The sequence below is a fragment of the Haliotis asinina genome, chromosome 3, assembly GCF_037392515.1.
Source record: "Haliotis asinina isolate JCU_RB_2024 chromosome 3, JCU_Hal_asi_v2, whole genome shotgun sequence".
Taxonomy (NCBI): Eukaryota; Metazoa; Mollusca; class Gastropoda; order Lepetellida; family Haliotidae; genus Haliotis; species Haliotis asinina.
The window spans coordinates 13,954,215-13,981,441 of NC_090282.1; the positions used below are offsets into that span (position 1 = coordinate 13,954,215).

A 27,227-nucleotide genomic window follows, 5' to 3' on the forward strand; every position below is an offset into this window, starting at 1 on the left:
CCTGGTTATGGAAAATGTTACTGCCGGTACAGATAGACTTCCTGCGTCAAATCAATCTTCCGTGGCTGATCAGCAGGACACAGAACAATTCAGGCCAATAGACAGGGGAACTGTTTGTATGTCTTCTGTTCAGTGCGTTGCTATTGTTTACATCACTGAAAACATGATTAAAATTCACCCAGTTCTTAACACTGCATATCATAGCGTCATAGATAAATTAACTGAAGCAACACCAAAGAAAAGGCTGGTCCTAACATTCCACCGTCGTATATAATACCATCGCATACCTAGTTGCAAGTGTGTTCATATCGTCTTGGAGAATTTGTTTGCACCAAGGAAGTATCCAAAGCGGCATGTGATACTTATTCTTTACCATAAAACGAACTGAGCAGTACGACATATGGTACATATCGCTTTAAGGGAGGCCTATATCCTCTCGAAACCCATAGGTGGCCAAATTTGCTAACTTTTTTATCATAAATGCTAAAATAGATTTTTATTTGACAAACACTTCACTCGCAACGGAAATATAAGTCATTTCATGCCAACATACCCCCATAGGGATATTTTAGGGGTACACATGTGTGGACATTGGGACTTAGTTTGACACATTTTTTTTCCATGTCCATATATGTGGACAGATACAGTGAACACATAACTCATAAATATATGCATTAATATCTAATCTATGTGTTAAACAATGACACAAAATTGATACCAAGACCCAACTGTGTTGGAAATGATGTTTAATTACCATTGCATCTCAATCAGCAATCAATTCACAGTATTCAGCAAAAGTCATAAAAATGTCGCAAACAAATTCAGCCCATTATATTCAGTAAAATAGGTAATACTGCAAACAATGTTACACGTAAGCCATCGTTAGCATCAATTCTAAACTGTGAAGTAAAATATGAACAGTAACCTTCGAATAAAATGCTGACATATCTCACAGGCCTTTCAAAAATAGATATCAGTTTTAAAAACGATGAATGGTTGATAAAGCCACAAAAAGCCGCAAAAGGTCAAAAACTGAAGTTACGAATAATATCAGCTTTTTAGTGAAGTTTTAAAAAGGTTTTAAACCAGGATAGAAAGCAATCTAATCACAAAGTCGTAAAGTTTTCATCAAAACATCAAACGTTTACTGTTACCATTTAATACCTCTTGTCCACACCCATGGACAAGCATATCAGCAGTGAAACCTATTGTACACATCGAGGGACATGTTGCCAACAGAAAAACAAACTATTTGAAATTTAGCTTTTAGTATTGATGCAGCTGAGAAAAATCTGAAATTGACGTAATTCGAGAAATAACCCAATGAGCTGAGTCTTGTGTCAACACAAGACAAGGTCAGTCATCTTCTTTCAAGCCTCAAAAATGAAGACTTCCAGAGTGACCTTTCCCGAATGCCCCAGGTGGCACCACTAGACTGTCCTCGTGTGGGGACTTCGGGTTTTTGACATTGCAAACGTAGTTATATACCTTCTGGACTTTTTTCGAATTATGTTTGTTTGTCCCCATATGTGGACGCAGGTTCTCACGAGGATATACAATATACTTAAATTATACACCTGCGATGTTTCCCTATCCCACGCTGGAGGGACTCAAGGAAAGATTCCATTGTAGGTTTTCATCTCAAATGTGAGGTTTCAAACAAACGAAATGTAAATTTAAAGTTTATTCAGTAAGATTTATTCTCTGAAATGCTAAAGTTAGTGTGTGCGGTCGTTTGGGGTAGTAGTACAGATCATTCAAGTAAACACCCGATATCAAGCGCCGATCTAGGGTTCAAGCTCTGGATACCCGATGGCTATGTGTTGAGTTATGCCAGCACCATACCCCTGTCAGTGAATGTAACCAAAGGATATACTTCTAAGAGATGGATCCTTCCAAATCAAGCAAACATGCTAATCAAACATCAGACCGTTCAAACAGCTGACAGACCAAACCCTTTCTTCCATGCAGGTGACGATATATTTGTTTTTACTGATTACTTACGGTTTCCGTATGTGCCGTACTGCCCCTGACCTGACGACACGTATACCAGGCTCTCAGTAAGTCCTTGGCGGATCCAGGGGAATGTGGGGGAATTGTAAACACATTTTCTTTAAATGACTAAAGTCCGCAATGAAGTTAATGTTTTAGCGGAACCAAGCCTTCACTCCATCCCACCCCACCCACACCCCACACCCACGCGCTTTTTAAACTGCAAGCAGTGTCAACCTGAGAGCTATCTCAGAATATATCGCTATCCGCTAGCGAAGTCGAAATTCCTGTAATTCCTCGTAAACCTTTGTAGATATGAAAGACAACTTGATGGTGTTATGCATGTTTTTGTCGAGCTGAGAGATTATGGTGATTTCAGTGAAAGGGTCCCTAGTAGGGTCTCCGACTAGCTGATCAGGATTCTCCGTAAATCTTCTGTGGGAATCTCTTCATTGCTCTTCTCTCCTGTCCATCAACCGCTACTAGTGATGTAACAACGAGAATAGTTGAGATTAAGCTATTCGTAGTTATCAGTGTCAAGTATTTCACAATCTGTTACACAGGTTACTTCTCTCGGTGTATTATGAGGAACGATAACATACAGTGTTAAACTGAAACCCTGTACGATTTGCCGGTCAGACTGGACTATCAGCTGAAACGTGCCTTCAACGTACTGATAAGATGAAAAAATCAAATGTCAGTGTATTGGTTTTCTAGTGATGACTCAAAACATGCCACAAAGTGATACCCACTCTCGGTCTACCAGCTCTGGGACTCTCAGGTGTCAGACCCGTCTGGTTGGCGCGTCCCTTTAGTTAAAGAATTGTGTGACTGAACCTACTGGCATTATGGCTGTTCGAAGCCCATATCTGTGACATGACTCATACCCGTGGCATTATATACATAATGTTTGTGATGGCTATGTAACAGTCAGTACACTTTGCAAAATATGAGGGAAAATAACCTCAAAACACAAGGTGGGCATTCTTAAATTATTTTGGATTATTGATACAGTTTTGTCGTCGCCACCATCACCATCACCATCGCCATCGCCATCGCCATCGCCATCGCCATCGCCATCGCCATCGCCATCGCCATCGCCATCATCATCACCATCGCCATCACCATCGCCATCGCCATCATCATCACCATCGCCATCACCATCGCCATCGCCATCATCATCACCATCGCCATCGCCATCACCATCACCATCACCATCACCATCACCATCACAATCATCATCTCAATGCAGACGGGTTTCACCAAATTTTGAATGTCTACAATCTGCTTAGTTCGAGCGTTCCTTTCACATCAAACAGCATGTCACTACAACAAGGTCAAGAAAGCAGCGACAACCGACCTGTTCATGCAACAGTTTATTTACAATGAGTATGATAACCATTAGGTCGTCACTGGAATGGAGACGTGTACTCATTATTAAAGGGGGACTGCGCCACGAACCGAAACACCTTATCCTAACCCGAAAACAACAGGGGATTTTACAGTATTTATAGCTAGTGTAATTACTTAAAAACAAACATCATGGCACGTGCTTCTGACTTCACTTTATCCAATTGTTGAGTCATGTGGGATGCGCACCATTACTGTGTAACTGCCGCAAACTGAATTAAAATTCAGAATACGAAACTGATACCAAATACAGGTTGTAAGGACATAAGACCCGGGCACTCGGTGTGCCGCGGTTCATTATGTTGCATACATCAGTACTGACTGAGATCACGTTGCCATTGTGAAACTGTGGCTCATCGAGCTTGCAACAAGCACCGAGTAGCAAGTTGTCATTTAGCGTCATACATGACCTACTCCGTGGGTCGGGACTGTATTCATGTAACATAAGATTGGTATTTGTACAAACATCGAAAATGCATCCTTCCTCTCCTGTGAAAAGCATGAAGTATACCGGATTGCGAGGCTCCATTTTCACTTGATGTACACAGTGTATTTGGAATAACTGTGACAGTTACGTTAAAGTAATCTTAAATTCTGTTTTACTCTAACACTACAATTTAACTCAAGAGCTGTGCTCTACAGAAGTGCCAGGGTACCATAACAATGAACGATCCACTCCGTTTGGTCCGGTAGTAAGATGAACGATCCACTCTGCCTGTTTCCGTAGCATGATAAACGATCCACTCCTTTGGTTCCATTGCATGATAAACGATCCACTCCTTTGGTTCCATTGCATGATAAACGATCCTCTGTTTTTGTACAGTAGCATTATGAACGGTCCACATCCTGTGGTTCCGCTCCCTTTGGCACGATGAACGGTCCACATCCTGTGGTTCCACTCCCTTTGGCACGATGAACGATCCGCTCCCTTTGGTTCCGTAGCATGATGAACGATCCTTTTCCTTTGCTTTTATAGGATGACGAACAATCCACTCCCTTTGCGTTCGTAGCACGATGAACAATCCACTCCGTTTCGTTCTGTAGCATGATGATCGATCCACTTCCTTTGGTTCCGGGATACATTTTGCTGGTGACACTACTTTGATGGGTTCCTCTACCAAAGGCCATCTTCTCGATGTCGCTGAACATGTTCATATGTAGCAACTAAATTATAATGCATGCAAGAGTGCGACTCTACATTTTAAATGCTCAAACGACAACGTTAAAACCAGTAATGTATCAATTAGTGGTGTACGTTTTCCACACAGAAAATCTATTAAATATGCTGGTGTATATCTCAGTACAGGCAAATAATCACTTGAACGTACAAAATCTGCATGTGAAAAGTTAAGAGTGCTCATGAACACTAGTCATAACAATGGGTTGTATTTTGGTTGTCGTTATCATAGATCTGCAGCACGTATCTGGGAGAGGGTAATCATATCATGTGGCCGTCATATGGATGCAACGTATGGGGCAAACCTTCTTTTAAAGAGTATGATATGCTCGAAGTTGTACAACGACAGTTTTGTAAAACAGTTCAGGGACTACACCAGCGCACCTCTAGTATTGCTGTATTGGATGCCATCGGTATTAATATGCTACAGCTTGTACATAAGTATAACCTAAACGATATGCTAGCTAACTATGTCAGTAATGGTCAATCTATTAACAAGAAATGCTGGTGCTATGACAGAAATGATGCTATTGAATCTCATCGAGACAATCTGTCAAGATATATTAATATACGATCCCGTAATGAACACTATCTCTGGGTGCTAGCCTCAGAGATAAATGGCCAGTTCACTGATATTGCAAGACTTTATTGATCTGTTCTATGGATCAGCTGAAATCGTTTCAAGAGAATGTTATCGTAAAACTGTCGGGGTATTGTAAAGCACGTGTTTATGTCATGTACGATTAAAATGAATGACTGAAATGAACTTATGTGATATGTGATATTCTGGTTATAGATATTATTGTTCAGACTTGTTAAGACGATGATGTTATTCTTGCATTTTACTAGTCCATCTTTTATCATTAAACGTAAAATATATCATAACTGCACATAAAAGGAAATAAAGAATATCTATCTTCCTTTGGTTTCGTATTATGGTGAACGATCCACCCCCTGTGGTTTCGTACCATGATGAACGATCCACTCCCTTTGCTTTCGTAGCATGGTGAACAATTGACTCTCTTTGGTTTCGAAGCATGATGAACAACCCAGGCCGCTAGGGTGTGACAGCATTATCAACGTTAAATTGGCTCAACTTGAGTAAGGCTACACACTAGAACAACTCTTTTGTCGCCGATTGGCTTCTTCTCGACCTAAAGGAGCACTTTACCCAACCATTAAATGTACGTGAAGGCGAACAACAAAACCATCATTTTACAGAATGCACATGAAAGCGGAGTATATTCTGATTTGAATATACGTGATGGTGAACTACATTCCTATTCTTTCCAAATGCACATGAAGGTGAACTACATCATTGAAAATGCACGTGATGGTGATCTTCATCCCTATCCTTCTTTCAGAGTGCACGTGAAGGAAAACAACATACCCTGAAGGGTTACATAATGCGCGTGAAGGTGAACCTCATTTTTTTAAACTAATCACGACAGTCATATCACACAGGTGTGACATCCTGGCTGTCATTGTACAGGCCGTTCTCTCCAGCAGTATGCATTTCAAAGACATACATCAAATACACAAACACAATTTCTACAACTCAACAATTTCATGCCGTCTTCAAGATGTTACAGAGGGTGTACAACATTATCATATTTCACACTTGACCCTCAGGTACAAGCAACACTTTGCAAGATAGAAGAAGTCATGTTTGAGGCTAAATTGAGTGGAAGGTCCACCCTTCAATTGAGTGGAAGGGTACCTGACCCTGCACACCGTCGACATTTTTGTTTGTTATGTGTTAAACATGCCTACCTACCTTGAAATCGATATCATCATTACCTGACATAAAATCAAAATATTTAGCAATGATAATTGCGGATATATGTGTATAAAATGCTTTGTTTGTGGTCCCTATAATGGAAGAAGTGCATCATCAACGTGCCCTAGCAACGTGAGAATGGGAACAGTTGTGTCCGTGTCTTACCACAGACCAAGTCTAGTCAGGGCGGAGGTGTGCACAAACACGGACACGATAAAGTACAGGTATAAGGTTATGACGTTACGGATGGACATAGGGAATCAGTCCACACATATTGTGTCACCTATTTCAGCACCTTGGGCGCTGCATTCGCCGCCTTACATTTTGGAAATGTGATTTGGGTGTTTCTGTAAATGGAAACCAAAATGATACTAAGTTCGGGGGTTTCTTGTTGGTTTCCATTCCTGGAATTTGCAACTCTCAGATCTCACTAAATGGAAACCAACATAAAAGTAGAAAATGTAGTTTCATGTTGGTTTCCATTGCGCTGTTTTGAACTAAGTAACATAATAAAATGTGTAATTGTTTACCATCCTGACATCCAGTTGGTATCCATTCAGTAAAACTGGGTGACCTAGTTTCCAAATAGAATCCATAATGGATACTCTAAGCTCCGGTGATGGAAACTGACACGAAGCAATGGTCATGTGTTGGTTTCCATTCCTGACTGAAACTTAGCTCTCACGAGGTGTTATAATTCAATCTGAATGTGCCTGGGGAAGGGATTCGTATCATTGCTTAGATGAACAAGACAACAAAAGTAAATTGTTGACGCATCATTCTGTGGATATCACAATATTAAATGTGGCTTCAAACTGATGACACAAGAACTATACACTTTTTTCCTTCACATTCTTGTTTATTCGTAATGTAATGAAGCATCATATTCCAACTACCATGCACACAAACTTCATAATAACCGTACTAAACATGCAAATGGTGAAAGGGCGAATGGATATAAATGGCCTTTGCCCAGCTATGTGCGCGAGGCACACTTAGTTCCGTTTCTCTAGATTGGGATGAATGGGGCAAGCCCAGGTTTCGGTTGTCTGCTTTGTCAAATTGAGGATCAGACGCTTTCTTTATCTGAAAAGAAATAATAAAACAGTGATATCTATATACACGAATAAATGGTGAGTTGACTCTGCATAGAAACATTGCTCAAACTTTTATTATATATTAATTATAACTTACTGGATCATTGAGTTGTGTACGGGCTTGTATTCCTTTCAGTAAACATATTGTATAAAAATGAATAAAAAAATAAAAACCACTTTAGCAATAGCAATAGTTCAGATATATATTAATAATTAAAAGGTAAATGATGCAATATATAAAAAACAGGCTATAGACTGCCAACTCCTGGGAATGTGAAAGAGTATAAGCATTTAGGAAGATTAGTATAAGTCAATAAAACAATTGTCAGTTCGGTACTTACATGATGATATTTATGCAGAATATACGTGAATTATACAATAAACTGAGGCAGTGCGTAAAGTTTAGCGTTAAAAGCATATATAGTTGGCATACTTTGACACTGAGTTCCAATACTTGACAACTAATCAGTGTCAGGCCATTAGTGTGTCGGGGTTCGGGTGTCGGCTTCATTGGGGCAGTCCCCACTTAACAGGCTCCTATTATCAAAATTAGCTAGCTGTAAAAACAATAGAACTTACCTGGGTCAGGTGTTGACAGACAAAACCGGAAGTAATGAACCGGTAATCCATGGGCACGCGAACTCGTGGCATTTTATAAAAGCAACAGTTTTATGTACTGAAGTGGTCGTTTTCAGTCTTTGTATTAAAATCACATCCAAATTGGGTCAGAGAAGGATCTCGTGCCTGCCAATCGAAAAAGGATCAGGTATTTCTTATTACCCACAATGCCCCTACGCACAGTTGCCGCCATTTTGTCACTTGATCCCAAGTTGTTTTGAGACGACTATTTTGAAAACAGTTCTCACCCGGTATGTCCAGTAACGACGACAAGGAAGTCAACACAGTGCAGTATTCATACGTTTGCCAGTGTTATCTGATTCAGGAGACTGGCAATGAGATTTACAATAGAAGCTTTGGAGATTCGGATACGTGAAAAATTGAGAACAGCAGCAGTCGTCGATCGCAGCGGGAGAAAAGGAACATTCCACGATCTGGTCAGGTACAGTGTTATTTTCTTGAAATAAGCAATAGCACATGTTATTCGTAATGTTTAAGGTAAATAAGGGACTACTACAATACATAATGAAATTTTAGACTTGATGGACCTCGGTAAACACATGCGTGTCGAATTCTTAGCAAGAGAAATGTATGGCTTCCTTCACTCAGCACTCGGTTAATTCAAGAAGTCAATATTACTGTGATTTGGATCAGCTCACACACACGATTAAAATGGTTCAATGTGTTAATGAATGAAAAATTATCTTTGCAAGAAAAAAATAAACCACAAATATCTCCAGTATATTATTGCTAATGTGCTTGTTACGACTCAAAATAACTTCAAACGTATTTGTAAATACGAACATTTATTTAAGAAATCCTTTTCATATTGCTTTTGATATTTGCACGTTTGAAAACAATGTAGTCGGGGATAGTGTGTCATTTTGCATTTATAGGTTAGGGAATCTCTGACCAGATTTGGTGCATTGTTTGAGTGAAGTTTCAAAATTGAAATTTCACAATGTTTTCAAACTAATATTGAATATTTTTATATTATTGATTTATGAGATAATTTAGATTTGCCATCTGATGTAGGTAGTGTTATGTTTATCATATCAAGATTTAACGAACTCTGAATGAAGAAATGTGGATTGTGTTAGTCCCACAGAATAGGTTACGAAGAGTTTTTGATATAAAGAATATATGGGTATACAATCATGGATTGCCAACCCAAAATAGTATATGCATTTGCTGACCTGGATTCTTTTCATCTAGCATATTCTACACTTTGCAAATTGATATTTATTCTTTTTATTCGACACTTTATTGTTGTCAAGAGTGCAATACGACAAGTTCCTGACTTTTTTTAATGGATGTATTTCTACGTTTCCAGCATAAAGGAGGGCAGTGTTGGAAAAACTGAAGAAGGCAGCCAGGACCGACTCATTATGACATACAAAAAAGGTATGTATAACCTGAACCGTCCAGTACATAATGTGTGTCATACAACATAACCAAATAATGTAAATCCTAGGAATCAGTAAAAATGCATGGCGCATGTCACTATTCTTGTAACCTCCAACTGGAAACATGTTTCACTTATAGTTATGCATCATGCACATGTCTCCTTTCAGAAGCTTTTTGATGGGTTTGGATGAACAAGATGGATCACTTAAGAAGGTGTGGGGAAAGCAGAGACCCAAGGCTTGTACGCAAAGAACGGCAAAAAGTTCAGAGTAAGTAAACGTATTCTAGTCATTTTACATCTTGCAGAGATTAAACAATTTAAGGAAACCCTTAAATATCAAGTTAATTTGGATTCTTTCTATGTACATTCAAGGAATTTCAAAATGAACACTGTTTAAAAAGTGCAATGTATTCTTTGAAAAATACAGCTTAAAAAGTTTTAAATATTATGCAGCACATTATGCTGCAGCTTATGCTTGTGACCCCATAGTCATAGCTTGTCTGCCACATTATTGGTTAAGAAAACATGTCTTTTCACAATAACGGATAAATCGTAGTTCTATACTCATAATGTGCATTGTAAGTAACATTCAGAAAATAAATTATGGCTTTCAAAGGCGAATATCTTCATGTCTCTGCACTCTATCATATATCAATAAGCTGTTCTGCGATTGAAACTTTTGATGTCAAATGCTCAGTTTATACTTTTGATCTCTTCGCTTATCGGACATGGGGTTCAGTGTATTTCACCTCAAGCAATGTTTGACAGTTTTCTTTTCTCTAGCCATGGATATCGTAGACGAATGCAAATTTGTACTGATAGTTTGTTTTCTAAATTTCAGAAGCTGGAAAGCAGGAAGGCTGTGAAACGATTGACTGGCCGGAGGAGAAGAAGCACACAGTTCTTCCTCTCTTGGGGAAAGAGCTAACATTTTTCAAACTAGGAAGCCAAGTGATATGGGCTGGTCTACAGTGTGTTTAAGAAAAACATTCTGTACTCACTGCTAATTATTCCCTTGCTTTTGTTTCATTTACTAACTTGAATATTCCGAATATTATTTGTTTACAAACATATTGTTGAATGTAAATAAACTTTTAATGAATTTGTGTTTTATTCTGTTGTTTGTCATCCTGAAGTCTTTTACCATTATGCAATTGTATAAAATACCTGATTTGCTACATGTGAGACATGAAACAACATCTTTTCCGGGGGACCGGGTAAAGGGCCGACACGAGCAAGTTTCAGTTCATGGAAACTGGGTATTAAACTAGGTTGGAAACTACAACATGGAAACCTGGTTGAAACCTACAGTAAACTCATACATGGAAACCAGGTTGAAACCTACAGCAAACTCATACATGGAAACCTGGTTGAAACCTGCAATAAACTCATACATGGAAACCAGGTTGAAACCTACAATAAACTCATACATGGAAACCAGGTTGAAACCTACAATAAACTCACACATGGAAACCAGGTTGAAACCTACAATAAACTCATACATGGAAACCAACTGGATCCCGCTTGGAGGAGTGGGTAATGAAACGAACTGGCAACCATCCTGAAATGGTGCAGTTTCAGTTGCATGGAAACCACAATGAAACTATAGGAAACTCCCTGGAAACCAACTGGAAATGTTGGTTTCCATGACGTTTCTTCTCGGTTTCAGTGTTCCGGAAACCAGCTTATTTTTGCTGTGCCTGGTAACCAGTCCAGATTTAATCTCCGACATGATGGTTTGTGTAATTTTATTGATCTTCAGTTCGTCTATATCACAACAATCATCATGTCACCATCATCCGGTCGTGATGTAATAGCAACCACTCTTACGAGTCACCTCAGAAAATGCATAGGTATTAATGTGCTATATAGGTATTAATGTGCGAAATGCAACAAATACCGGAGGTGATATAGATTGGCGGTATTTAGATGAATCTGTGCACCGGTTGTACCGGCGTCGTTAATATTTACAACAATAAAGCATTTGCGAGATCATTCATGTGGGATTCTAGAAATATGCTGGTTGTTCAACATTGGATAGTCGAGCTACACAGGAATCAAAATACTTGACAGAGCTAAAGTTGCAATTGATTGGAATAAGGCCATAAAAGCAACATCTGTAGTCTTAATATATAAACTTTTACTGTGGCGGAAAGCATTCGAGTCGCGTCTGAGATTCAGGCAATGCGCGTCATTGTGTAATTGCACTTGCGCCCATGGTGGGTAAAGTAGTCGGGGATCTGGCGCGCGTCTCCCGTCAGTGTTACGGAAGCTATAATTTCACGATCCATCATCCAAACTTTAATGTTTAAAATGCATCGGAAAGCCCTTGAAAGTGAGGTTCTGCCAAGTTATAATGTGCATTCGAGGCACGTCTGATAATCAGGCAATACGTGCCATTATGTAACTGTACTTGTGCGTGTGGTTGGTAGAAACGGGGATCTGGCGCGCGGCTTCCGTCACCTATTATTTCAACATCCTTAATCCAAAATGAAAGATTTAAAATGCATCGGAACGCCATTGAGAGTGCGGTTCTGCCAAGGTGTAATGCGCACCCGTGTCAGCTCAGACACTCAGGCAATGGGCGTCATTATGTGAGCGCATTTGTGCCCATGTGCACGGGCATGTCAAGTTGACGTCTGCGTATCATGCCGCATGTCCTGTGCGTCGCCAACATTATCAGTGCATGTTTCGTTGGCTAATAATGTCTACATGCCTGATGCGATTTTTAATAACTTATATTCATTTGACTTCCTTCAGTGGAAACGGCCAGGCTCCAAGGCAGTGATAGGGAGTCTGTTTCCGAGGGTAAAACCAAGGAACATTACGGTCTCTATCTACAAGCGGAAGGTGCAGGAGGCGAACCGGCGCTTGAAGAAGATGTTGCGACGCTGTCAGCACATGAGGATGGGACCTGCACCGATACCGAAGGATGGCGTCCACTTGACATCAAAAGCTAATGGGCAGTTCTGGCTTTCAATTCGTAAGTGCATGTGTAGATACGTTAAAACACTCACTCACTCACTCACTCGCTCGCTCCTTGTGATATCAAATTTGAGCTGGTTTGGATCCCGCCGCACGCACGGGCCTAGGATTTGGGTGGCTTTAAGGGTGGGAAAACATGACGACAGCCACACGTGTTGCACATGACGCGAAAGTCAAGACACAGGGCTTCAGACCCATGACAAAGGCAAAACCCTGGGGTCGATGTACGAAACATGCAAAGTACCTATACAGCGTGAAAAACTGCCGTAAATCGAGTTACATTGTGCTTAAAAGCGCCCAGGCGTCGAACCCGGTAAAGACTAGTCACCTCTGATGATACCACCAGACAGCCCTGGGGACCAGCTTTCGATGAGCAACATGTGAATAGGATGTGAATATTCAACGTTCGAGTGACGTTTAAAAGATACTCGCCAAGTAAGGCTTTTTTTCTTGGTAAAATTACATGTCTATAACAGATGGCAAAATGGGCGTGGACGCCCAATCAGATGCCCCATGTCGACACCGTGATAACCTCAGGTGCTTCATGCACGTGGCCACATTTTCATGCATGATATGCGTGCAGTAAGTCTCTTTCTCACACGGGGAGACAATTAGTGAATGCAGGATGCATAGATCAAACCCTTGTGATATCAAATCTGAGCTGTTTTGGCTCCCGTCACACGCACGGGGTTAGCTTTGGCTGGCTTTAAGGGTGGGAAAACATGACGGCAGCCGCACGTGTCGCACATGACGTGAGAGCCAAGACACAGGGCTTCCGATCAAGAGTAAAATCATTTTTTGTATAGTCAGGCTCTGTATGTACGAATCATGACAAGTACCCCCAGCGTGAAAAGCTGCGGTAAATCGAGTTATATCGGGCTTAAAAGAGTCCCGACGTCGAACCTGTTGACGACAGGTCATTTCTGATCACACCACCAGATTGCCCTGGAAACCAGCTTTACGTCGATGTGCAACATGTGAATGGACCGTGCATGTTCGGCGCCCATGCGGCCGTTAAGTAACGGCATCCAGCGTGTCTTGTCCCCTGATATAGGCCTCGTGGTATTGTTTGTATAGTCCGGCTCTGTGTGTGAGCCACATTGATATAATCACTATTGCAGTGTGCATTGTTTTGCGAAATCACGCTTGGACTGTCAATCTTTATCAGAAATTGTAATGTTCTCGTATATAGAAAAATCGCATCTATAATAAAATGCAGTTTTTGATTGAAGTGCGTCAAGACGAAACATGAATGTTGGTAATATTTTATTTCAAAAGATAAATGTAAAAAGTGCGTTTAAAAATACAATAAATAAGTAAGCAACAACAATATAATCATATCGTTCATTTTGTGCACATTGGTTGCTCATCAGTAAGAGAACATATCGTAACCATCACTGACTAATTTAACACAATGGGAAATATTGAGGTTTCCCAAATAACACAAATAAACAAATTGATGTAAACAAAAACATTCAAAGACCAGTAGTAAACAATGCAAATATCAAACAAAAACCCTTGAGTATATGATTGTAGTTTCCTGTGTAAAAGAATTCATTGGCACATTCAATGAGGAAAACGTGAAGGCGAAATTGACTCGTCTACATTAACATGCAGAGTATCTGCCATTGTAAACACGTGTTCTCGCGTTTACCCCAGCCAATTCACTGGAGCAACGCACATCGTTCAGTAGGGAAAGGCGGTAAAGAATGAGAAAGTCTAAATTCATGGTACATATCGGGGCGTCTACAAGAGTTTCAACAAGTATTACTAAGTTCACTGGAACCAAGCCACTGACGACACGCATATCGTTCAGAAGGGAAAGGCGGTTATGATGAGAAAATCTACCTTAGTGGACTAATGCATGTTTTGTGACACAAGCGAAAGATATAGAAGTTAGAATTAGACACAAAAATGGGATTCCGATAGTAATGTTTGTGAAAAAGGCATTCCGTTCAAACGAGTCTGTCCGATGTTCAGATTCAACATAACGTCTGTGGATCATCAAAGAATCAATACAAGTGTCTGCATTTGGAAAGTGCACTACGCTGAAGTCCAGCTTGCTCAGTATTCGCCAGGAAGACATTGAACACAGCACATGGGATACCAACGACTCTGGACAGTACAGTTCTAACGCATGAAAACAAGGAACCTGTGGTCATTACATATAGACCTGGTCGTAAGTCTTGGAAATCTTTAGACTAAGGACCCAGTATCTCACAAAACAATCGAATCTAAAACGTGCAGGAAGATGAAATGGGTTAACCGGTGTACAATTCTGGGAACACCCCTCCTGGCAGATGCCATTAGCAGATCATGCATGTACTTAAATTGCTTTGTTTATTTACATATAGCCATATACTCTGTATGGGTTGGAACCTAAATCGTATATATCTTTCATGTTGGACTCATTTCTGACCCATGGTGTCCGACTATTTTAATTGGAGGTGATATTTCGAAGACGCGTTACTCTAGTGGTTATACAGAAAGGTTATTAACTTTCTTAAGTGGCAGTTAGAACCTGGTGCGACGAACTACATGTTTTATGGATTAGGAACTTGTATAATGCAATAGCTGCAACGTGTCGGTGTAGATGCCAGCAACGTTATCAATGCAAGTGTCCTCGTCGTGTAACCATCAACATCAAGACGTCACATCTATTGAAACAAAAAAAGCTGTCGATCAATAAAAATGTTCTTCTGTTCCTGTTTCTTGCAAGAATATATTTTGCCAACTGACACCATGAGTACACTAACCGTAATGTTAGTATGTTATAACGAAAGGTCACGGAAATCGGTTATGAAGCATATCAAAGGCAGAATAGGATAACAGACAGCATATATAATGCATGTGGAATGCATTCTGAAGCACTTCCTGTGGATGACTGCACACATAATACATACTAATGGTGTATGCATCTGTTCTGCATTCATAAAACATCAGATACTGCATCTCTATTGTGTGTAACACTCTTCACGTGTCATGTTATAAACAACATGCACAACAGATATGTATTATGTGAGAATCACACCATGTGTGACATGCGTTATGCATCTGTATCGCGTGTAAGACATATTAGGTAACCTTAAAACATGACAACCTATATCTGACGCATCAGTGTTGGTATAATCTGCACATCCAAAGCAGTTTGTGCGACAAGTATTGACATGATCTTTAGTAAATACAGCACATATGATAAATATTAATATTCATCATGTTTATCGGATATGATATGTGTGATCACAGACGTCTCAGACAACCACAACAGTTCAAGCTTGACACTTTGGTAAAATGATATGGAAAACGTTAAGGTAAATGCTCTTTCCTTGAAAGATTCCCCATCCCTAGGTCTCACGCCCAATCATCTTGGGAGGAATTCAACATAGTATACGAACGTTCAGAAAATACAAAATCAGAAACCACAACCAAACCATGTGACAGTCAAGCGATATAACAATCAAGCCATTGATGACGACAGTGCACAAACCTCACCTGCTAATTTAACCATCACTATGTGCTTTCATGGTATATTAGGAGCCTAACATGGACATATCTAATTTCAGATGTAAATACATTGTTTCAATGTACATTGTCAGCGCTTGGTCAGACTGGAAAATAATCGGAAAGAGAAAACGTTCACAATTTATATAATGGCGCACAGGTCATACTTCACATAAGACATGTTATAATATGCAACAAGAGAATTGTTAGGTAACAACTTGTGTAATAACGTTTAAATATAAATCCAGCTTTTGATACAATAAATTCAGTATCGGAACTGGGTATGTAAACACTACAATACGTGACGTAAATATACAATGATCATTGTCAGCATTACCTCTATAAAACCATGTCGACCAACTGCACCTGAAGCTCCCTTCCCTCGACTAATCCCAGCTCAGCCAGCGCTGCTTAGAATCCACGATGGAACTGCTACGTTCACGTGACTATCACATGACAACACAATCTAGGTTACGAAATGAAGGCTGCAAGTGTATATATTCCCTTCTATTGAGAATACACATAATTTCTGTTCAGCACATAATGACATATCTTTAAAATTGGTCACAAGTTGTAGGAAATCTAATAGTATGCAAACGGCTTTTTCGGAAAATGGATTAGCGTTAATGCATGCAGCATGACTACAGTGACTCCGAAGCTACACTAGGTATAATGTCGGAAACGACACACGCCGACACGGTGTGGACAGCTGCAGCTACGCCAGTCACCTTGAAGGATATTCTGAAGACAAGCATTAAGCATTCAGTTTTGATCACCTTGGATCTGGTAAGCTCTTCGCAGGGAACAGGGACTCGTAGGTAGGTGGTGCTGACGCTTCCGGGCTGAATGGGGGTATACCTGCTGGGGATAGAGACCCATATGGGGGAGGAGGGTGGTCACACGAAAAAGGGGTGTGTCTTCCCGACGTTCTTAAAGGTTGACACATAGCGTCCGCAGACATATTACTCCGGTATGAGCTCTGTGGAGAGTACGGGTACAAAGGGGAAGTGACGTCACTCCGATTGTTGCTAGGATACGACATGACAGATGGACTGTTTGTTGTGCTTGATGGTGTTCGGCGCGCTGTTCGTGCACTGTTGCGACTAGTCCTCGGCACATCGTCTTTTTCTGGGCATTTGTTATATCCACAGAATATAAACACTATAAATACTATAAATACGATCCCGATGACGAAAGCAACGATGATATTATTTGGAATGCTGTCACTTATATCCTTTCTATAGTTGTTTGCATCTGAAATGAGAATGTATTTTAATTATTATTTGTGATAATTACAGTACTTGATATTTTATGTTTTACGTCCAATTGCTTATATAGCTATTATTGAGCTTTTGGTTTGTACATTAACTGTACATCAGGAAATTAGCGAGGAGGCTTTGCAAATCGACTGGTCAACCCTGAATGCAATTCAAATAACCAGAAAATTCTACACAATCAACTACTGACGACGTTTACAAATCGATATATTCCCGCAGATCTATCACAAAAGTGCTAAACTCAGTGTCGACCCGTGAAGGTCCGGGTTAGAATAGGCCTTCAGCAACCCATGCTTGCCATACACATGCATGTCATCGGTTCCCAATTGCGCAGATCGAAGTTCATGCTGTTGATCACTTGATCGCTTGGTCCAGTCTCAATTATTTACAGACCGCCACCCTAAAACTGGAATATTGCTGGGTGCGGCGTAAAAGTAAACTCACTCACTCACTACATTCAGTGGCAGAGCAATGATAATAGCAGAATGAGGTACAGTAGTAGTAGTACTTCAGTAAAGTCACTGACTATATCCCGGCGGCAACAATGCTTCCAAAATAGGGCATGGATATATGCAACTTTTTTCCATCCAAAACGCACGATTTTGTGTAACGCGAAATTAAAGAGATTATGTGTTTTTGCACCTACATTGTTTGACTAGCTTCTGGAACCCTTCTTACTTTAGATAGTAACACATTCTTGATAACCTAGTATCACGAAACAGAACGTAATGAACTTCTACAAATAATTTAATACAATTACAACATTGTTTAACAATAATTGGGACGTCAAAGCGAACAAGTATGCATGAGAAATAGGAAACATTAAGCACGATAAATAATGTTTTCAGTCAAAACTGGTCACCTTGAACCAGTTCGCGAATTAGCCATAACACTGCCTTGGAATGAAAATAGCGTTGTAGAAAGTATTTGTATGTAATAAATGTAACATTTAAAATAACGCTTTCTTGAAAAAAAACTACTAAAATTTTCTGGTTCTTTCTATGGTTGAGTTCAATCGGGGATTCGAAACCACACTGTACTAAATCCCCGAAAAAGTATTTTGATTATAACATAGTTCAAGCAATAAATAACACTGCCTTTGTCACTTCTGTAAACCCGAATTGGGCTGGCTTCATATACACAAATGTTAAATAGTATTGGCTAAGTGACCAAGTGGGTTTACACCTCTGCAAACATTTTTGTCAGAAGATACACTAAAAACATTTATATGAAATAAATTTGACAAAAACATAAGCATGATGCTAATTCTATCATTTTTACGAAATGGCGACCATGTCAGTGAACACAGGTGAAAATATTAGCTGACATATATTATGGTAATATTCATGTTTACCCGATATTTCCTCTTTGCACGAACAACCGTGGCCGCACTTGTCCGGGGAACAGCTGGTCTTGCAGTACCCCGTCTTCCAGCTGCAGAGGGCGTCGTTGCAGTGGGCACATTCATACTCACAGGAGTGGTTGTACCACTGCTCTGAACACCACTGACACGCGCCCTTCCTACACTCTACACATCGACCTGTACAATCTGTCAACAAAGGTAACAATCAATATATGTACATACCTGAAGATTAGATGGTTAGGGGTATAATTAATTATAGAAGTGACTGTGGTGATACCTGTGTGAGAAACAAGAGCCGAAATGGTAGTGGTAGTGGAGGTAGTGGTAGTAGTAGTGGTGGTGGTGGTAGTAGTAGTGGTGGTGGTGATGATGATAGTGGTGGTGGGGGTAGTTGTAGTTGTAGTAGTGGTAGTAGTAGTAGTAGCAACAGCAGTAGTAGTAGTTGTTGTTGTTGAAGTGGTGGTGGTGGTAGTAGTTGTAGTGGTGGTGGTAGGGCTGCCGCAGTAGTAATTGTTGTCGTTCTAGCAGCAGCAGCAGCAGCAGCAGTAGCAGTAGTAGAAGATAAAGTAGTAGTAGCAGTAGTACTTGTGGTGGTAGTGGCAGTAGTAGTAGTAGTAGCAGCAGCAGCAGTAGTTGTAGTTGTAGTAGAAGATGAAGTCGTACTTGTGGTAATGGCAATAGTTGTAGTTGTAGTAGTAGTGGTGGTGGTGATGGTAGTAGTTGTAGTGGTGGTAGGGCTAACGTGGTAGTTGTTATTGTACTAGTAGTAGCAGTAGTTGTAGTAGAATATGTTGTAGTAGTAGTAGCAGTAGTACTTGTGGTGGTAGTGGCAGTAGTAGTAGTAGTAGTAGTAGTAGTAGTAGCAGCAGCAGCAGCAGCAGTTGTAGTAGAAGAAGTAGTACTAGTGGTAATGGGAGCAATAGTTGTAGTTGTAGTAGTAGCAGTAGTAGTAGTAGTAGTAGTAGTTATAGTGGTGGTGGTAGTAGTTGTAGTGGTGGTGGTAGTAGTTGTAGTGGTGGTAGGGCTGCCGTGGTAGTTCTTATTGTACTAGTAGTAGCAGTAGTAGCAGTAGCTGCAGTAGTAGTAGTAGTAGTAGTAGTTGTTGTTGTAGAAGATGTAGTAGTATTAGTTGTTGTTGTTGTAGAAGATGTAGTAGTAGTTGTTGTAGAAGATGTAGAAGATGTAGGAGTAGCAATAGTAGTAGTTGTAGTAGTAGTAGTTGTTGTTGTAGTAGAAGATGTAGTAGTAGTAGTTGTTGTTGTTGTAGAAGATGTAGGAGTAGCAATAGTAGTAGTTGTAGTAGTAGTAGTTGTTGTTGTAGTAGAAGATGTAGTAGTAGTTGTTGTTGTTGTAGAAGATGTAGTAGTATTAGTTGTTGTTGTTGTAGAAGATGTAGTAGTAGTTGTTGTAGAAGATGTAGAAGATGTAGGAGTAGCAATAGTAGTAGTTGTAGTAGTAGTAGTTGTTGTTGTTGTAGAAGATGTAGTAGTAGTAGTTGTTGTTGTAGTAGAAGATGTAGTAGTAGTTGTTGTTGTTGTAGAAGATGTAGTAGTAGTTGTTGTAGAAGATGTAGAAGATGTAGGAGTAGCAATAGTAGTAGTTGTAGTAGTAGTAGTTGTTGTTGTAGTAGAAGATGTAGTAGTAGTTGTTGTTGTAGAAGATGTAGGAGTAGCAATAGTAGTAGTTGTAGTAGTAGTAGTTGTTGTTGTAGTAGAAGATGTAGTAGTAGTAGTTGTTGTTGTAGAAGATGTAGTAGTATTAGTTGTTGTTGTTGTAGAAGATGTAGTAGTAGTTGTTGTAGAAGATGTAGAAGATGTAGGAGTAGCAATAGTAGTAGTTGTAGTAGTAGTAGTTGTTGTTGTTGTAGAAGATGTAGTAGTAGTAGTTGTTGTTGTAGTAGAAGATGTAGTAGTAGTTGTTGTTGTTGTAGAAGATGTAGTAGTAGTTGTTGTAGAAGATGTAGAAGATGTAGGAGTAGCAATAGTAGTAGTTGTAGTAGTAGTAGTTGTTGTTGTAGTAGAAGATGTAGTAGTAGTTGTTGTTGTTGTTGTAGAAGATGTAGGAGTAGCAATAGTAGTAGTTGTAGTAGTAGTAGTTGTTGTTGTTGTAGAAGATGTAGTAGTAGTAGTTGTTGTTGTAGAAGATGTAGTAGTATTAGTTGTTGTTGTTGTAGAAGATGTAGTAGTAGTTGTTGTAGAAGATGTAGAAGATGTAGGAGTAGCAATAGTAGTAGTTGTAGTAGTAGTAGTTGTTGTTGTAGTAGAAGATGTAGTAGTAGTAGTTGTTGTTGTAGAAGATGTAGGAGTAGCAATAGTAGTAGTTGTTGTTGTAGTAGAAGATGTAGTAGTAGTAGTTGTTGTTGTAGAAGATATAGTAGTATTAGTTGTTGTTGTTGTAGAAGATGTAGTAGTAGTTGTTGTAGAAGATGTAGAAGATGTAGGAGTAGCAATAGTAGTAGTTGTAGTAGTAGTAGTTGTTGTTGTTGTAGAAGATGTAGTAGTAGTAGTTGTTGTTGTAGTAGAAGATGTAGTAGTAGTTGTTGTTGTTGTAGAAGATGTAGTAGTAGTTGTTGTAGAAGATGTAGAAGATGTAGGAGTAGCAATAGTAGTAGTTGTAGTAGTAGTAGTTGTTGTTGTAGTAGAAGATGTAGTAGTAGTTGTTGTTGTTGTAGAAGATGTAGGAGTAGCAATAGTAGTAGTTGTAGTAGTAGTTGTTGTTGTTGTAGTAGATGTAGTAGTAGTTGTTGTTGTTGTTGTAGAAGATGTAGGAGTAGCAATAGTAGTTGTTGTTGTAGTAGAAGATGTAGTAGTAGTTGTTGTTGTTGTAGAAGATGTAGAAGATGTAGTAGTAGTTGTTGTAGAAGATGTAGAAGATGTAGGAGTAGCAATAGTAGTAGTTGTAGTAGTAGTTGTTGTTGTAGTAGAAGATGTAGTAGTAGTAGTTGTTGTAGAAGATGTAGAAGATGTAGGAGTAGCAATAGTAGTAGTTGTAGTAGTAGTTGTTGTTGTAGTAGAAGATGTAGTAGTAGTAGTTGTTGTAGAAGATGTAGAAGATGTAGGAGTAGCAATAGTAGTAGTTGTAGTAGTAGTTGTTGTTGTTGTAGTAGAAGATGTAGTAGTAGTTGTTGTTGTTGTTGTAGAAGATGTAGTAGTAGTTGTTGTAGAAGATGTAGAAGATGTAGGAGTAGCAATAGTAGTAGTTGTAGTAGTAGTTGTTGTTGTTGTAGTAGAAGATGTAGTAGTAGTAGTTGTTGTAGAAGATGTAGAAGATGTAGGAGTAGCAATAGTAGTAGTTGTAGTAGTAGTTGTTGTTGTTGTAGTAGAAGATGTAGTAGTAGTTGTTGTTGTTGTAGAAGATGTAGTAGTAGTTGTTGTAGAAGATGTAGAAGATGTAGGAGTAGCAATAGTAGTAGTTGTAGTAGTAGTTCTTGTTGTTGTAGAAGATGTAGTAGTAGTAGTTGTTGTAGAAGATGTAGTAGTAGTAGTAGTTGTTGTTGTTGTTGTTCTTGTTGTTGTAGAAGATGTAGTAGTAGTTGTTGTAGTAGAAGATGTAGGAGTAGCAGTAGTAGCAGCAGCAGCAGCAGCAGTAGTAGTAGTAGTAGTAGTAGTAGTAGTCGTTGTTGTTGTTGTTGTAGAAGATGTAGTAGTAGTTGTAGCAGAAGATGAAGTAGTACTAGTGGTGGTAATGGCAGCAATAGGTGTAGTTGTAGTAGTAGTGGTGGTGGTGGTAGTAGTAGTTGTAGTAATAGCAGTAGTAGTAGTTGTTGTTGTAGTGGTGGCAGGGCTGCCGTGGTAGTTGTTATTGTACTATTAGTAGCAGTAGTTGTAGTAGAACATGTTGTAGTAGTAGTAGCAGTAGTACTTGTGGTGGTAGTGGCAGTAGTAGTAGTAGTAGTAGCAGCAGCAGCAGCAGCAGTAGTAGTTGTTGTAGTAGAAGATGTAGTAGAAGATGTAGTAGTAGTAGTTGTTGTAGTACTAGTGGTGGTAATGGCGGTAGTAGTAGTTGTTGTTGTTGTAGTAGAAGATGTAGTAGTAGTAGTAGTAGTAGTAGTAGTAGAAGCAGTAGTTCTAGTGGTGGTAATGGCAGTAGCAGCAGTAGTAGTAGTAGCAGTAGTTGTTGTAGTAGTAGTAGTGGTGGTGGTGGTGGTGGTGGTGGTAGTAGTAGTAGTAGTAGTAGTAGTAGTAGTAGTAGTAGTAGTAGTAGTAGTAGTAGTAGTAGTAGTAGTAGTAAATACATGATCGTTGAGACTAAAATATACAAAATCTTTTAAGATCCAAGACGTAAATACAACCGCGCCCGCTTAAGAAGAAGTAAACGCCACCATGCAACAAACAGACAGAAGAAGCACTTGCCTTTCACTGATGTTCCTGAATTCAGAAACATCAGCAGAATGATCGCCCCATAATGCATACACATTCTCCACGAGATGTTGGGGATCCCTCATGTCAGTGTGCTCCTTCACTTGGCCACCGGTCTCCGTCTGAAACAGACCGATTGCTGTCAGATAACATCCTGTAAAAGCAGGATTCCTACATGAGGAAATTATACATTAAAATCGTCCGCTTTAGGCAACTCTCCAAGCCTCCAGCCCCAGTAATTTAATGGTATTTCTACGTTGGACAGAAGGTCAATTCATTACGATCCTGCATGATCTCCAGGAAGACATGTACAACTGATGAACACTTATGATGACTAGAGAATGTGGGTGTACAAATGATGGTTGTAGTATTACTCAGTAATGTGTCATCGTGCCTTTTCGGGTAGGTTGGGCATCAAAGAATTATTCCGAAAAACATGATGCGAAATGTTTATGTAACTCCTGCTCAGATCGAATTGAGCCCATCAGTTTTCCTCACAGCGACAGCCTATAGAATTGAATGTCCATGACCTACATGCCTACCGTGGTAGATGAGCGCTGTCCAAACCAGCCACGGCTTAAGCAAACCTGTACAAAGAATGTCGATTGTAGATTAAAAGGTTTGGCCTTAGTGTTCTCAACAAATACTTTTCTGAAATAAAATATTTCCCTCTGGCGTTCAACCGGTACTACTAACCTTCCAATATTTCTGCGCCGAAGCGCCCTCGTCATCCCTGCTTCTCCTTAACTCCTGAATTTCGCAAATCGATTGAAATGGGCACAGTTCGTTCTGTACACGGGAAGATTCACTGTTCTTTATCGATTCTACCACCGTTTGCTATTGAGATCCCATGAGTAGTATTTATGTATGATTAATCATTATTATGCTCTATTTCAGAAAATGAGTAAACATCGGAATCATTTCACCCAGTGTTGCAGACAGATGTTCCTACAAATGCGTTTTTCGGTTTGGAGATTATGTTGACCTATTTTAAATGATTTGTAGATAATGTTGGTGCTTTATTATTGTCTCAATGTGTTGTCAATGAGTTTAATGTGTACACATCTGCATCCTCGCTCACTTGATGCCGATGTTCAGTTTAACTTGTTTGAATAAAGTGCTATTAAGGAGTGCCATATACTATATGATACTTTTGCTTGTCTTTCATTATTATTCGAAATCCATCAGATGTACTGACAGAAAACAGAGGCAGCACTTGAGAAATATTAACAATGAAGCTGCCTTTTATACTCAGTTCACAACAAAACTCAATTTACCATCCTTACTTTTTACAATTTAGCGGTGATTTTCTGGTAGACGGATTTGACAATTTTTTTGTAACATGATACATACATATGTAAAAGAACATAATTATTTTAGATACAAATTTCCTTATATTAACAACTAAAGCAAATATTTACCAAGATTATACAACAGTTTAACATTATTTAATCCAAGCAACCTCAACTGGGTCAATGTAAACACAGATGGATTTTCCCAACAATTTGGCTTAATATATTTTGGTCTGAAATTTACGCATAAAGGACAGAGCTAAACAAAGTATAAACGACTTCAGTATCAGGCTTACAACTGAAACATTTTATTTTATTTACTTTCATTTTTTTATTTTCCACATTCAGTTGATAAATTATCCACATGCACAAATGCGGTCTGAAGCTAACGTTTTTACACCCTTCGTGTACCCGTTAGGAAGATTTAACCTGTTATCCCTTATGAATTTCTTGGTTACGAAATAAGATAGATAACGGGCCTCTTAGACATCCCTTTGTGGTATCCAATAAGGTATGGACCTATGACGATTTTAACTACCTTCCAGTCATATGAAACCAAGAATATCTCCTTCATTCTGCCCATCTATGAACTCGAACCTGGACCTATGGCAAATTCTAGCAACTAATATACTAATATAGCATTAGGCTCATCAACCGTCACACACAGTAGGCTTATCAGTCACAATATATATAGAGAGAGAGACAGAGAGAGAGAGAGTAGTGTGTGTGTGTGTGTGTGTGTGTGTGTGTGTGTGTGTGTGTGTGTGTGTGTGTGTGTGTGTGTGTGTGTGTGTGTGTGTGTGTGTGTGTGTGTGTGTGTGTGTGTGTGTGTGTGTGTGTGTGTGTGTGTGTGTCATTTTGTGTCTTCTGGAGAACATTTCATTTATTAATTATTGAGACCATAAATCGATTGCTAGCAGATTTACTTTGGTCATGCAAATGTGACATGCCACGAACTCATCAGGACAAACTTACAGTAAACAGTGACAGGGAAGCATCGGCACAAAAGACCACTCGCAGGCGATCTTTGCATGGTCCATAGTCAGTCCAAATTTTTTAAATGTGTTTTGACCGCCGGAATATATCTTGCCGTGGACCTGCTTTGACAAATAACTTTAATTTGATTCCGATAGCCATGAAAAGTTCTCTTTTAAGTGTGATGAACGTGGTTTTAGGTATCGTACAGAAGCATGAAATCTTTATAGCTTTTCTATAGTTTCACATTTTTTTCTTTGAATAAAATATCATGAAGGATCACATTTTGTAAGACATCGTGCAAGTAACATCGGAGATATGCTTCAGAGTCTTACAAATAGACACCGAACCCTCACCGAGTAGATACACAGAACTAATCAGAGAAAGTTTCACTTTTCTCTTCTTTAAACATTGAGTAGTCAAAAACAATATAATCTGAACCTTTGTTGTGTAAGAAATATCTAAAACACTAGAACTGTCAACAATGACCGCTTCTACATATAGTCTGAGTATTGTTTTGCAAATGCGAAAAAAGCAAAACAGTAATGTCGATACAATAATACGGTGATATTGTGATGTATTGATATGTTGATACAGTGATATGGTGATGTACTGATATGCTGATACGGTGATATGGTGATGTACTGATATGCTGATACGGTGATATGGTGATGTACTGATATGTTGATACAGTGATATGGTGATGTTCTGATATGATGATACAGTGATATGGTGATGTTCTGATATGTTGATACAGTGATATGGTGATGTACTGATATGTTGAAACAGTGACATGGTGATGTACTGATATGTTGAAACAGTGATATGGTGATGTACTGATATGTTGATACGGTGATATGGTGATGAACTGATATGATGATACAGTGATATGGTGATGTTCTGATATGTTGATACAGTGATATGGTGATGTACTGATATGTTGATACGGTGATATGGTGATGTACTGATATGTTGATACGGTGATATGGTGATGAACTGATATGATGATACAGTGATATGGTGATGTACTGATATGTTGATACGGTGATATGGTGATGAACTGATATGATGATACAGTGATATGGTGATGTTCTGATATGTTGATACAGTGATATGGTGATGTACTGATATGTTGATACGGTGATATGGTGATGTACTGATATGTTGATACGGTGATATGGTGATGTACTGGTATCTTGATACAGTGATATGGTGATGTACTGACATGTTGAAACAGTGATATGGTGATGTACTGATATGTTGAAACAGTAATATGGTGATGTACTGGTATCTTGATACAGTGATATGGTGATGTACTGATATGTTGAAACAGTGATATGGTGATGTACTGATATGTTGAAACAGTAATATGGTGATGTACTGGTATCTTGATACAGTGATATGGTGATGTACTGATATGTTGAAACAGTGATATGGTGATGTACTGATATGTTGAAACAGTAATATGGTGATGTACTGGTATCTTGATACAGTGATATGGTGATGTACTGATATGTTGAAACAGTGATATGGTGATGTACTGATATGTTGAAACAGTAATATGGTGATGTACTGGTATGTTGATACAGTGATATGGTGATGTACTGATATGTTGATATAGTGATATTGTGATGCACTGATATGTTGATACGGTGATATGGTGATGTACTGATATGTTGATACGGTGATATGGTGATGTACTGATAAGTTGATACGGTGATATTGTGATGCACTGATATGTTGATATAGTGATATTGTGATGTGTGGTGATATGATGACATGGTGATATGTAGTTGTGGTGTTATGTTGATATGTTGACTTTGTAACATGGTGTTATGACGACATGACGAAATGGTATATGATAGCATTTTTTTTGTGTGTGATGTGTTGATATATTACCACGATGATTTGTTGAAATGTTGATGCGGTGATATAGTAACATGGTGTTATGACGACATGACGAAATGGTATATGATAGCATTCTTTTTTGTGTG

General features: G+C 39.1%; 1 protein-coding gene across 1 annotated transcript; it reads right to left on the minus strand.

Moving 5' to 3' along the window:
• Window positions 1–16,641: 16,641 nt before the first annotated feature.
• Window positions 16,642–23,726, minus strand: LOC137279247 (scavenger receptor class F member 2-like). Its single transcript, XM_067811749.1, has 4 exons — window positions 23,663–23,726; window positions 22,961–23,088; window positions 18,600–18,794; window positions 16,642–17,222 (listed from the first exon to the last, which is right to left on the minus strand). Exons 2-4 carry the CDS (start codon window positions 23,022–23,024, stop codon window positions 16,741–16,743), a joined length of 741 nt encoding a protein of 246 aa, XP_067667850.1. The 5' UTR covers window positions 23,025–23,088; window positions 23,663–23,726; the 3' UTR covers window positions 16,642–16,740.
• Between the last annotated feature and the right edge of the window lie 3,501 nt (window positions 23,727–27,227).

Bases quoted from the DNA above. Each gene is read 5' to 3' on its own strand.
- LOC137279247 (XM_067811749.1), bottom strand. From the start codon at position 23,024: ATGTGTATGCATTATGGGGCGATCATTCTGCTGATGTTTCTGAATTCA. The intron at 18,795-22,960 runs GCAAGTGCTTCT...CTTTGTTGACAG, and splicing joins TTCAGGAACATCAGTGAAAG to ATTGTACAGGTCGATGTGTA. The intron at 17,223-18,599 runs GTAAACATGAAT...TTCTCATTTCAG, and splicing joins GTGCAAAGAGGAAATATCGG to ATGCAAACAACTATAGAAAG.